The sequence below is a fragment of the Manduca sexta genome, chromosome 24, assembly GCF_014839805.1.
Source record: "Manduca sexta isolate Smith_Timp_Sample1 chromosome 24, JHU_Msex_v1.0, whole genome shotgun sequence".
Taxonomy (NCBI): domain Eukaryota; kingdom Metazoa; phylum Arthropoda; class Insecta; order Lepidoptera; family Sphingidae; genus Manduca; species Manduca sexta.
Genome location: NC_051138.1, coordinates 14,828,839 through 14,843,608, shown reverse-complemented (window position 1 = coordinate 14,843,608; position 14,770 = coordinate 14,828,839). Strand labels below are relative to the sequence as shown.

The window sequence follows — 14,770 nt, the reverse complement described above, 5'->3', positions numbered from 1 at the left end:
TTATTAGAAATATACATCTGGAACAGAACGGACGGTTTTTGTCACGTTTTGATTTAATTAAAATAATAATAATATCAGCCCTGTATTATATACTTGCCCACTGCTGAGCACGGGCCTCCTCTACTACTGAGAGGGATGAGGCCTTAGTCCACCACGTTGGCCTAGGGGGTTTGGTAGACTTCACACACCTTCGAAATTCCTATAGAGAACTTCTCAGATGTGCAGGTTTCCTCACGATGTTTTCCTTCACGGTTAAAGCGAACGATAAATTCACAAAGAATACACACATGATTTTAGAAAAGTCAGAGGTGTGTGCTCTTGGGATTTGAACCTGCGGACATTCGTCTTGGCAGTCCGTTCCACACCCAACTATGCTATCGCCGCTTGTTTGATTTAATTACTGAAAATATTTTCTAAATGTTGACGTGCATTGAACTTGCTGTTAGAGCTTAATTCCGTCTAAACTATGTTATAGCTTATCATTTCCGTCGCAATTTAAATTTTGAACTCGACATGAGTATTTTTCAAAAAAGTGTTGGTAGAATAAACTTCAAACTTTACTATATATTTACTTTATGCTATAGATTCTACATTCAAATTTCACCCCTGATTCCGACACTTGCCGAGTACAGTCGAATAGTCACGAACACGAGTGTGTTAACTCATTCGGGTATATTCGTTACTCATAATAATTCATAGTCATATTCGTGCATGAATTCGCCAAGTCATTCGGCAAGTCTAAATGACATTTTATATAATCAAAGAACGCCATGAAGTCAAATATTCTTTTTTCAAAAAATACTTTTTAATTTTCATTGCAATATGCCAGTATTCTTTGAAAGCAATCGGCATCATTGCATGGGCGTGTTCCGGGACTGAGTATCTCAAGATAATTGCTCAATTGGAGTTACTCTTATAACGTGCAAAAACTCGTATCAACCATCAAATTATTGAATGGGCGGACCTCGCCTTTGTTACCGATCCATAATTCCAAATGCAATTGTTATAGCTCTTAAAACGCCGCTTTAGTTATCCATACATGAAGTAGATCAATTTTTATTTCTTAATTTAAAGGTTTGTGAGAAAATTACTCAGATTTGGTGTGCTGAAATTACGGTGGAATGAGTGACTAACATACTGTTACAGCTGTGAAATATCAAGGTATACTATAGCTGCCGAGGCAGTCTATATGGTAGACTGCCTCGGTGGCGTAGTTGTATTGCATGTCCGGTACAATAGCGCTCTGAGGTCCTGAGTTCGAATCCCGGGTCGGGCAAAGTGATATTTGGGTTTTTCTGCTCAGTATCAGCCCGGAGTCTGGAATTTGTGCCCGATATGGCGAAAGGCTCGCCCCCTATCACATCATGGGACGGAACATACTTGGCGAAAAGTGGGTGCCCTAGTTACGCTTCTGCATACCCCTTCGGGGATAAATGCGTGATGTTATGTATGTATACTATAACTGGTCCTAAGAAAGAGTTATATGAGTGTGATGTATTTTTATTATGTTATTTAAATCTAGGATGATAAAAAGATAAGATCTTCATAAGACTATATTTTTTTTTGAGTAACTAAGCCCAATTTTAACTGTAATTATAAGCTGCTACTAAACGCCAGATATATATTATAATACTATACGTATCCACCTAGATAGATTCTCGCATACGATATACTATTAATGCAATTTTATTATTATTCACAAACCGTCGTTACGACGATGACAATAAGATCCATTTCTCCTCACACACCGAAATTAACGGATATTTTGAAATAAGAATCGATTTAAAATACGAACCATTCGGGGCCGTTCACACCGTTAATTATTAGCTAAACGTACAAATAAATTTGTGGGCGGAATGCGTATTTACACGAACGTTTCGAATGGTTTTCTGTGGCATTAAGTTTCGTGGTGCGCAGCGAGCACGTGTTGTTACAAAACGGTGTGATATACTGCCTTATTCTGTTACATTGAGTATTGAATATCGAACTAGTTTTGATGTTTGTGATCTAAAATTGAATTAAATCGATTTTAGTTTATTTTAGAGGTTTATGTGATGCCGTGTTTGTAAAAGATTTACCACGTGTTTTAGTGTTTAGCTTCAAAAGTAGTGCAGTTATTTTTTTATCTTGTGTACTAACCTTAATATAATAATAGTGTAACTCCTACTAGTTGTTCCTAAATAAATAAGCTTGGGGAAATTATAGCACGAAATACTTTTTTTGGCTGGAAAAAACAGTAATCTACTATTGGAGAAAAGAAGAATGGCTATGCTGACTTCAACGTATCGACTCGGGATAGCATCATCCACTATTCCAAACTTTTCAGGGATAAAAGCATCATAAGTCACATTTGTCAAAGACCAACAAACTTACACCCTCATGTCCATACCAAAACCATCTCCAAGATCATTTCGAAACACAATTGGCTTTGCATGTGATAACGAGACGGCGGAAGGGCCGCAGTCATAAAAGAAGCGGATTGAATGCGCCAACGACGCTCGGCATTGGTCGTGATGCTGCTCAGACAATAGGCGATTACTGCCGAGTAGTTATAGTGTGCTTGACTGGGTTTAAGGTAAAGTAGTCAGCGTGGTGCACTCCTTTATCGTTGGTATAGGTAAAGTATTTTTCTTGGTACACATACTCACGCCTTTTATCCTCGAGGTAGGCAGTGGGGCAACTTGCGCCATCTGTATTTCGAAGGTAACAAACCTATCGCCATATGGTGGGCAAATTCTAGACTCCGACTGATACTGAGTAGAAAAACCCAATATCACTGCCCCGACCCGGGGATCGAACCCGAGACCTCGTACCAGTCGTACCATAATACAACTACGCCACTTGGTCTTTTTTATACATGTAATTTCATAATGCTTAGTAACTCCAATGTCGAACTACGCCATTCAGGCAGTCTTTATATACATGTAATTTCATAATGCTTAGTAACTCCAATGTCGACGGGAATGGTTAAAATCGATGAGTCAAGTTATAGGATCAAATTGAATGTTGAAAGGCTAACTAAATTAAGCGATATATTATCGAAAAAAATTAACTAAGTTAAAAAAAAAACAGAAAAAATGCTGATTTTAAATAAGTATGAAACTGAGTGTCGTAAAAAAATGTCGTTTAAGTCAATAAGCCTTTCAACCGGAGAAATGATGTCGACTTTTATATGGTATTAATTATTGTTTGACGAATGGAGTCAGCTCTTCAGTAGCCGATATATTAGTATACAGTTTATGTGCCGTAAAATGAAAATTTTACTTCCAATAAATGTAATAATGTACAAATAATAATAACTGAAATGAACGACTTTTGTCAAGCAAACAAAAAAATGGTATTTTTATTGGTGTATTAAAAGTGTGTGAAAATGTATTTACTGGTCTTGCCGAGATCTTTTTAGTTTAATATTGCGCTATACCGTAGATAATAGTTTAAAACATCAACTTAAGTGTTTTATGAAATTCCCATCTAAATACTACCAAAGAGACGAATATAACACAAATTTCAACTAACTATACTTATCAAAGCAAAACCATTGCCAAACTTCTCGACCGCTGCCGCCCACGACTCGGACGCAAGCCGCAGTGGCACGATTTCAATAAATTTGTTAAAGCAAAATGAAGCTATAAGGTAATTCCGGCGGACGGTGGTACACGCTCCCGCTACATTAATATTTACTCTTCTCCCTAAGTGTGTTCCCCTGTTCGTAACCTTAAGCGGTCGCCAGCTTTCTGTCCGGGAATACTAATGATCAATACCGATGATTTCTTGGGAAACGATTAATTCGAATTCATGATTTGTGCAAATATCGATTTTCGGATTCTGTTTAATCTCTAGTTCAATTGGTTTTGACGGATTTTTATTTTATACTAAGGAATTTTAGCTGTCGTTGAGTCATGCGTCTCAGGAATGTATGATGCTGGTTTGATCGTTTTTTACTGCAAATTCTTCATTAAAAATTATAGAAGCAGTGAGTCAACAACACAATCATTTAAACAATTTCGCATTATTTTTGACAAGGTATTTGTTGCTACGTTTAAACATATACTATTAGTACTATATTATACAAATTTATATAATATAAAAATAAACAACTCACCTCTGTCACCAGCAGTAGCCTTCAGATTTCCAACAACGCTTCCAACCCTCACATCTTCCTTCACCCGAAAATTATACCGCGGCTTATCAAACAGCGCGGAACCCACTCCCGCGGGCATCACCGTAACATGCACCACCGCTGGCTGCGGCGCCGCCAGCCCCCCACCGTCAGTCGCAGACACCTCCAGATCAAACTTCTTATCCTTATCAATCAGAGACGGCTTCGTAACAAGGATCTCGCCGGTACTCCTATCTATTCTGAACACGTCATTATCATTCCCGCTGACGATTCTATAAGTGACGCTGCCGAACCTGCCGGAATCGGAATCGGTTGCTGATACAGCGATGATTGGCTCCGTGGACGATACCCGACCCTCTTTCAAAGACACGTTGTAATCTTTAGCGGTGAAGGCGGGTGTGTTGTCGTTCATATCGACCAGTTGGATCTTAACCATGGCAGTCGTGGACAGGCCCCCTGCGAATATATAAATAATTGGTACCTTGATTGTTTGTATTGTTGTAATGTTATGTTTAATTGACAGCAAGCTGATTTATGCTGTTGTCAACGCGTTTTGCGAATGTTAGCGATGGTAATAATTGTTTGTTTGTCTTTTTTTGGTTTGTAATGGAGTATTAGTTATGGCAAAAATAATTTGATCGGTGATTCATATTTTTTTTCTCTTTATTTGTTTAGAGGCTTTGAGTCTCTTAGGAGACCATGCCAGCCGCATAGGGATTCATAATTAAATTACATTGTATTTGCTTGTTAAGTTCAGTATGAATAAGCAGAGTACTGAACAAAATCTTATATTTGTCAGAATTTATAACGGCTAAGACGTTGTACATAATTATAACAGCTTTAGACTAAAACATACATATTTATTTAAAGTTAAACAAAGGTGTTGCTCTATATGTGAATTTAGTTCCCACACAGTATTAACTTTCAACTTGTTTTCAAAATATGGACCAAAATATTTGAAATACAAAGCCAACGTGGTTGGAAGTTGGAAAAATGTACGTGCCTTTTAATTACACACCGATGTTTTGAACTGTATTATATTAACTAAGGATTTCTTTTTTTATTAAATAATTTTATTCTTTAAATTTTACTTCTTTACTCTTCTTAAAATTAAAAGACTGTGATAAGCTATTTAAAATATTAAAGAGTTTAAAACTTTCTATAAAGAAAATTGCACTCTTTCCTCTGGCTTGTATACAATGACTTCGAATTTTCAGTAAGATAATCTTAAAAATGCAAGCATTATGCACTCATATATATACGTACGCATTCCTGGCCCGTTGCATGTCTCCCATTCAATTTACAAACATACACACGAGCCGAAAATGGCTTCCAAATTCCCAAACCTTTAGCCGTCGGCGACACAAAGTTGCCAAGAGATTGAACAAAAATAAAAACTCTAAAGAAGTAATAGTCGGCGGACCCTCGCACCATAAATCAGCTGGAGTGTGGAGTGAGGAGACGACGTTTGAGCAATTTATTTGGGAATCATCACTGGATTATTTTTAAACCAATGGAAAATTCGCCAAGCCATTGATGTGTTGATGCGAACGATCCGTCTTTAATCGTAATTCGAAAATGATAAATTATTTCTTATTGAATTTTATTTATCACACATATAATTTCGTTTCATTTGCTTCTATAAATTATTTTGTAATCTGACTTAATCCTTCCACTTGTGTTGATTCAATTTGCTGGGAAATGTCAGTAACTTCATAAAATTATTTACTCATAAAATGTTTTACGTTAATTATGTATATATTTGTATAATTTATCTCGCAAATGGGTTTTTAAATATCAAAGTAAATTGACATGTACCAATTTTATGCGTAATTTGTTTCAGACCATATATAAAAGGTCAAGGAAGTCGATTAGTAGATTATGAATCTGTAATTTTCCAAAGATTATAATGACTAAAATTCCTCCTAATTACGAACATCGTATCAATGCCATACTTCAATTAGTTAAAGTACAGTCAGCCACAAAAGTAGTTGAACAAACTAACAATTTCAAGTTGCCTTTAAACCTTTATGTCCGTATCAAAAATCGTTTTTTCTTCACTAAACTAAATTTTCCAATGCTTACTTTATTTTATATAAAGAAAAAAGCATTTAGAATAAAGTTAATACGTAGAAGCTTTTTGAAGTTATTTTTTCGTTCAGTTACTTTTGTAGCTGACTGTACAAATCTCAAACGAAATAGAGCAACAAGGTACTAACTCGACTCCAATGTTGTTTTAAATGATGTTATCTGTTCTGTACACCGTACCTGCGGTTATCAATATAACTAATTACTTAGGTATTAATTTAGTCGAGAACTCTATGATAATGGTCTCGACTCGGAATGTCGTTAACCCACTTAGCAAATAGAAACAAGTGCTCAGAAGCGATGGTTGTTGCAAATGAATTGTTATAAAATAGTTCATCTTACGTATAGCATAGATTTGCATTTTAGGTTGTCAACTCGAGGAAGTATTGAATGCAGTTGAAATGCTTATACTGATTTGCTGCATGAATAGGCTTCAGAAGTATTAACCGAAGTAGTGTTACAATTTAAACAACCCACATATTTTAAGACTTGGTTTCAAAATTAATAAACTTTATCAAGAAATCAGAAGAGGATCGTCTAATGGGTCTTAGACACTTCCAAAATCAATTTGAATATATTATAAAGTTAGATGTTTTGTTGACATAATTCGCATATCACTAGCAGGCATGTGGGTTTGATGAAACATTAACTGCATATTATGAGAATATCAAACAATCATTAAAGTTAATTTTGATATGATGCCGTATTTGCTAATTAAGAGACATCAATTGAATTTGTACATATCGTTTCTATTAAGCTATAACTTACTTTTTAAAACTTAACTAATCGGAAATGTGTCTTAATACAAAAACCCAAATTCTATAATTTATACAGTGCTTTCAAAATATACAAAAATATTCTTACCTCTATCAGTAGCAATAACAGGAAACTCGAAGTCGCTGTTAGCTTCATAGTCCAAAGGAGCGGATACACAAAGTTCTCCAGTATCAGGCTTTACTGAAAACTGTGGCTTCGCGAATCTATCAGCCAAGGTGTAGTTTACTATGGCATTCACTCCACAGTCGGGGTCGATAGCTGACATCTGCAAAAGAAAAGATGAGATTAATGGAAATATTAATGGAAAGTGTGAATGAGTTACAAATGAATGGAAGTGTCTGAGTGATTGAAAGAAAAAAGTCAATGAATTTCGCAATCAATAAATTAAGGGAAAGCTTAAACAATGCGGTTGAAGAAAGGGAATGAAATAAATGAACGGACAGGTACAGTCGTTCGTTTTATAGTTCACTTGACAATAATATATGCATTGATGGAATTTGAAATAACATCCTTCGAACATCGCAAAATGAAGGTATACCTTCGGGTTCCGCACATGTCTAATATAAAACGTATGTAATATTAGAAGCACGCGACTGCCAGCAGGAAATATCTCCGCTATCAATTGGCATGTAACAAAGGATCGGTACTGCGACCGGGGCCGACTACACCGCGACTAATTGCAGCCTCCGAAGACCGGTCGAGATAGCAATCGTAATTAATTAAATGCATTTAATTCAACGTGAATTGATCCGCCGAGTGTGAGGTCCCAACGTACCCAAGGACTTGTACCAAAAGGACATACTTGCAACTAGCCACGTCGCAAATCTTTTAGCAAAAGGAGCTAAAGAAGTCATTTTGAGAGTTTAAATTGTGGATAAAGATTCTAAAATTGAAATTTTGTTTTTGGAAGCAATGTCTTAAATTTCAGAAGTTATATACTCCAAAGTCCGAGAAAGCTGTTTAATAGCTTCATCAATAGTGCCTGTTGCTTAGTTCATACACATTATCAACAATGTCAGAAAAACTTGGATTATAACATTATAATTAAAGTAACATCGACGACGCATAGTAGCGTTCGATATAGGTATCAGGGTAGTATAAGTTTAAAAAAATAAAAAACGTCCCTATACGACATGATCTACAAAATAAGAAGGAATAAAAGCGACAAGGCATAAACGACACGTGACGCAAAACGAACACAACACAGCGTGATAAAACAAGAATGAAAATGCCAAGAAATAAATCAACGAAGAATAAAAATACGATAATGAAAGCGGCAATAATGAAAATGCGAACAAATGCCAAAGTTCATACGAAACTGTACGGCCGACAAATTGGCACTGAAGGTGTTAAGTGGCCAAAAAGTATGAGACCCCGCACTCGATAATTAGTTAAAAAAATCATCTTTTTCCTTTCTTTACCTTCGTTATATTACGGACGTGACAACGGCACTTGATTAATTGCATTCATGTCCAATACTAAGATAAATGGTGGTTGGAATATGAGATGATGAGTACGTAAATTTTCAACCAAAACACTTTAGTAATAAGACTGACAATTCTTTGATGTTCTCCATCGAAATAAACTGTGTTAGTTTTAGAGATTTCGCTAATGACTTTATTCTTGTAGTTTGTCTTATTATCTTTGGTCAATCATTAATATAAATTGCTTTATTATTGAGCCATTCATGTGATTTTGGCCGGTGTTCGATTGGATCCCGATCCTTTGAATTTGGTGAAGGTTTAACGCACATTATGAGGGCTTATGAATTCGACGCAGTGTTTGTGTGGCGGCGGCCGGTGCCAATATCTTTTGAAGTTTTATATTGGGAATCATCAAATTGTGTTATATACGTACTAAATTAAATGAATGAAATGTTTAAGTTTGATTCTTAATCGATTTTTATTTGATATACAAGTCACAATCGATATAAAATTGTCTAGATACACTTGCATTAATCGGAAACAATAATTAAATTAAAAACACAATTTAATCACGAAAATCGGGTACACTCGGGAACATAATGCGAACCTCTTTATTTATTAGATATCGTATTAAGCGGGTCGCGTGTGATTTTTTTGTTTTGTCGTCATTAAAAAGGTACACGCGACGGTATTCAGTTCTGAGAAGTGCATTTGTAGAAACAGTACTTGGATCTGATGTTGGACTTACTTTATTATTATTGGGAGAGGACGTGTTGCCTGATTGATGCTTTATCGGCACACGGCCTCCTGTAGGAATGGGACGAGATTTTTTCGTAACACTTTTTTGTTTGTACTTATTTTAATTTAATTAATAACTTAAAAAACGGGTTAATCAGATTGCTACAACAAACCACTGTAAAGTTAATTCAATGTTTAATTACCTTTTACTTTTTGACAAGATATGTAAATGAATACCAATCTTGTGCCGTGTCAGACCATTTAAATACATATCAGCTTTCTTAGACTAAAAATAGGTTAGTATTTCTCAATTTTACCATTTGCAATTAAAGTGTCTCTCCCTACTTTAAAACTCCGTATTTAATTAAGAGATTTGTCGATAACTGTCCATTTTGTCGCCACACACGACGAGGTTCAAAATATATTTTAATGACTTTAAGAAATTTAATTTCACGCTATCTATCTTTTGAATCGGGCATAAGTCTTCCTTGATTACGCTTAATTCAGTAATCTTCCGATTTAATTTCAACTCTATTATGATCAAAATAGGGTGTGGACTTCATGTTTCAATTCAAACTCTTATAATTGTATAAAATTATGATTATTATTCATTTGGTAGAACTTTAATGTAATCTTATAGTGTTATGAAAATATATTCAGTTTTTCAAATATGTTTTGAAGCAAATCTTATCCGTACATTTCTAATATTTCCTCTTCCCTCAGAACACCTTACATTTAAATAACAAAATAAGTACGCATAAATATAACATTTTAAATATAGATACAAAAACACCAAATCGATAACCCATACGAATCTATAGGTAAATAATCTCAAATATTTTTATAAACCGAAATTTTTTTTTTACATTTAAACGTTATGGAAGGTCAAATTACACTACTGGCCGAAATAAGTGCTCGTAAATATATAATAACGGGTATCAGGTATGAGCGTTTTAAGATAAAAAGCGAAAGCTGTCTTTACCGATGTTGATACATTTAACTTGTTTTATATTTAAATTTCTCAATCAAGTTGACACAGGCTATATCTGGTACCTCGGCACATGAGATAAGAGAGCCTACAATAAGATTTATGGCGTACTCACAGACGTTCACGACTTTGCGTAACGTCAGGTAGGCGGGTTAAAAATTGTCCTTCACATCTCAATTAGTGGTTTTAATGGCCGCTAATGTCTTAGATTTTGAATTTTAATCGTGTTGGAATGTTTAGTTGGAGTATATGGCGGAAATGGGTGAATTAAACAGCATTCCGATATTCTAATTTTTCCGTGAAATATATTTTTGTTAACTCAAATAGGTGTTACCACATTGTAGAGTAGGAAGAAGGAAACGGCACGAAACGCAGTAGATTCCAGCTCGGCTTAGTCACAGTACATACTACTTATATACCTATATAACCATTGTTGTGTACCCCATTTCTCAGCATTGTTAACTTAAATCAGAAGATTATTCCAAAAGGGGAAAAGGAATACATTAAATCAAACCACGACCCATTCAAATGGCCTAAACTCAGAAACGTAACAGAGCTCATCTAAATAAAACTTACATCTGCCCCGTTAAAAACAAACCAAAAATATATAAATAAAAATAAAGATTCCACCTCAGCCCGGTCGTACGTAAAGGACATTGTAATTCAAGCTGATTGGCACACAATAATGGTATCAAACATAAGCCATTTAAAAATTGTCCAGGCTAAAAGGAATAAGGTAACCGCCAGGCGACAGTGGTACAAGGGAAAATAAACATCCCGCACAATACCTGGGACGCACTTGGGACTTGGAAGTATTTGTAGTGCCATTAGTTTCTGCCCGATTTGATACCTTCGAAATGTTTTCAACTCTATATCAAATGGTTCAGGGTTTTATTCAGCTCGATCTGTTTTTGAGGTAATTAAAAAATGATTCCAAATTTGTGACCTGCATTCCGTTGATACCCTCACTTTCTTTTGTAATTGGATTTAATTGATGGTATTCTTTTCGAGTATTTTTATAGTTGTCACGTCGTTTTTGCAATTGCTTTGATTTAAGTTTGTATTAAAATGTTATGTTTATTGCTTAATTTTAAATTTACGGCGACTTTTATATCTGATATGAGAGCACGGGAAAATTTTAACAGCGCTTAAATTTTTGATTGTCATTACTGTAAAGTGATTTCACTTTTGTATCGTAAATCTACTTTCACCGAGTTGATTATGTATTCTTCACTTAATAATGATATTTTAATGTTCCGTAATAACATTTTGAATAACTTTATACGAACGTTAAAACTTTTAATAATTATGAAACTGGGATTCGATCTGAAAATTTGACATTAATAAAAAATAGGATATCTTTTATCGGCCGCTAAATACTTGCCCTCAGTATAATGTGATATCCGAGGTCCAGAAGTATACAACGTTTTCAACAAAGATAGGCAGTAAAACAAAAAGACAGTAAAACAGACTTTCCTACTTTATCGAAAGCGGTATCTCCATATCTGTATTTAACACAGAAGTATTCAAAATAATATGTAAGTTGAAATAAATCGCGCCGAGAATCGAGGTCTCGACTGTCTTGCTTTTAATTGACCATAAGGGTTCTCAGTGACCTTTGGATTCTCAGCCTTTTGTTCATTAAACACTTCATTGTCTGTGGCGATTTATTTAATGCCTTAACTTTAAATAATTAAAATGGATATACCGCCGCATAGTTCATTAAAATTGTGACTATTTAAATAAGGATGGCGGTTCTAATTGTGGTTTATGGTTGATTCTCTTGCCACTGTTTATTGCTTTGGTGACAATACAATTGTATATATTGTAAGTGTATCATTAAGTTATGTTTTCAATATGATCAAAGTCATCATAGGATCTTCCCATTCCACCCTGCGAACACGCAGGCTGCGAATGTCTACGTCGGGGAAAATAATAATTATAAAAAAGTTCTGAGGTAACAAACACGAAAAAATACAGCCGAATTGAGAATCTCCTTTTATGAAGTCGGTTAAAAAACCGAGATAAAATTCGTAAAATCGATCTTAACTACGTCAATTTTTTTTATTGATTTGACATTAACATTCAATAAAAGTTGAGTTCGATGGGTATATAATATCAGCCCTGTATTATATACTTGCCCACTGCTGAGCACGGGCCTCCTCTACTACTGAGAGGGATTAGGCCTTAGTCCACCACGCTGGCCTAGTGCGGATTGGTAGACTTCACACACCTTCGAAATTCCTATAGAGAACTTCTCAGATGTGCAGGTTTCTTCACGATGTTTTCCTTCACCGTTAAAGCGAACGATACATTCACAACGAATACACACATGATTTATTAGAAAAGTCAGAGGTGTGTGCCCTTGAGATTTGAACCTGCGGACATTCGTCTTGGCAGTCCGTTCCACACCCAACTAGGCTATCGATGGGTATAATCAGTTTTAATTGGTAACAGCTGATTTTTTTGCTCCTAAGTTATAGTCCTTATTTGAATTTATTTTGGAAACAAACATTATAACACCTACTTTCCCATTTCAGAAACCAGAATGAAACTAAATCCTATCGTAGTTTCCTTTACGATGCAGAGATTCTTAATGTGTCGGGAATAATATATGTGGCTTGTATTTATTTATTTAGATCACCTTTATTCGCAAATAAAATCACGCTAAGTTATCTTTAAATATAATCACATTACTTAACTCGAATTTGTATCTTTTAAACGTGTTTAAAAACTGATACATTTCAGCGTGCATGTAGGCGCAAGTGGTGCATAAATACGTGAATTTTATTGGTATTTCGATGCGCGGGCGCATGTGAAGTGTCAACGCATGTCAGCGCCGATGCCCGGTCATAGGGATGAGATGGCTTTGTTATCGATTGGCCGAATGATAAAGGTTGACCGACTGTCCATAAAACGTAATCGAATGGACATGATGGTGACGTCAACGTTGGTGATAGTTTTATTCGTAAAATGCTTTAAGGTACACAAAGTATATCAGTGAAAGACCATGCGAATATTATTTGTATTGGTTTGAGAATGCTAAAGTCGTTATTGCACATATAATCGTAGATTCCTCCCATTATAGTAAATTTGGTATCATTTTGAATAGTGGCTAGGCTTTGTCAATAATTTGGACACCTCATAAAATATTTTTATTACAAGAAAACCGAAAACGCATCGACATTTGAGCCGAAATCACAGGCCATCTCTAATTCGAAACGACACTGGCGAAACCGCCATCCGATACGATGCAGTTTGGATGGTCCTGCGCTCGCAACGGGGCAATAATCGCTGAGTTAATTCAACAATTATATTCTTATAAGGCACTATTGTTAAGAAATGTAAGTATACTGCTTTAAGAATATGTTAGAGATTATTATTAACAAATGAACATACATTTAAAGTTATCAATTCTATATGTAATTTCGTAAATACACATAAAAATAATTTACTATTCATTGACATAGAATAAATAAATCGTAGATTTTACTCAACTTCATTCGAATTGGTGACATTCGAAAAATTCTTTTATTTTTTCTTTTGAAATAATGTGCACATTTTATAAATTTTGCGTTCTGGCAATAAAAAAAAAAACTTGATCGAATGTAAGCCTTTTTAATATCGAATTTCCTAAGAGGTGACGACGATTTGCCAAATTCTCAAAAAACTGTTGACATTTAGATTGTTTGACGGGATTTAAATAAATTCGCGTGTGGGCGTCATGTTTTTAATTTAATTGTATTTTTTATTGAAATTAATTTTATTGCCAAAAACTTAATTAATTATGCAGGCCAGTGTAAAAACACTAATAGAGCGGTGATTTTATTAAAGGCCGTAATATATTTCATAAACGAAGCGATAATAACTTGGATCCATATATTAATGAATATGATACCTTTCAAATACATGATCATTTAAGTTTAATGATACCGCCAAACTCGTGTCATTATTACAAGTATTGTGTCAAATTTCAAGTAGGTTATTAATAGTCGCAGTGACGACAAGAAAAAATTAACAACAAATTGACGGTTAAATAATGTTTAAGAATGTATCTCGCAAACACATAAACGATGTAACATCGATTATTTAGACAATAATTGAAAATATTTTTAATCTTGAATTCTTTTCTAATCCTGATCCTGCCTTTGAGCTGTTTTTTTTTCTTTTACCCTAACTGGCAATGCATAACAATCCTTATTTACATCCTTTACATATATATTTCTTTATTGCTTTGAATGACGAGACGAGCTTGCCGTTCGCTTGATGGTAAGCGATACGACCGCACATAATCAGTAGAAACACCAGACAACTTGAATTGCCAAGTATTGTTTGGTATTCCACTGCGCTCGTTATTCTGAGACATGAGATGTTAAGTCTTATTATGTCCAGTAGTTACACTGGCTATAATATCTTAAAACTGAAACACAAAATGACTAAACACTGCTGCTTGGCGGCAGAAATAGACATTGCGGTGGTACCCAGGCGGTCTCTCGTACGAGTATAAGAGACCTAAAAGCAGTCAACTTGTTTAACAATTAACTTCAACAAATAAACCAACCTTATTAATGTAAAACACTACAGTTTTATAGTCGAACAATTAAAAAGACAGTTTATATGTTTAAATTAAATTAT

The 14,770-nt window shown here is 34.9% G+C and overlaps 1 protein-coding gene across 1 annotated transcript in view; it reads right to left on the bottom strand.

Annotated features, from left to right (window-relative positions):
* LOC115446385 (protein dachsous) overlaps positions 1–14,770 on the bottom strand; it is a 308,434-nt gene that overhangs the window by 25,630 nt on the left and 268,034 nt on the right. Inside the window, 2 exon segments of the mRNA XM_030173034.2 lie at positions 4,103–4,576; positions 7,073–7,250. Coding sequence (XP_030028894.1) covers positions 4,103–4,576; positions 7,073–7,250 — 652 coding nt within the window.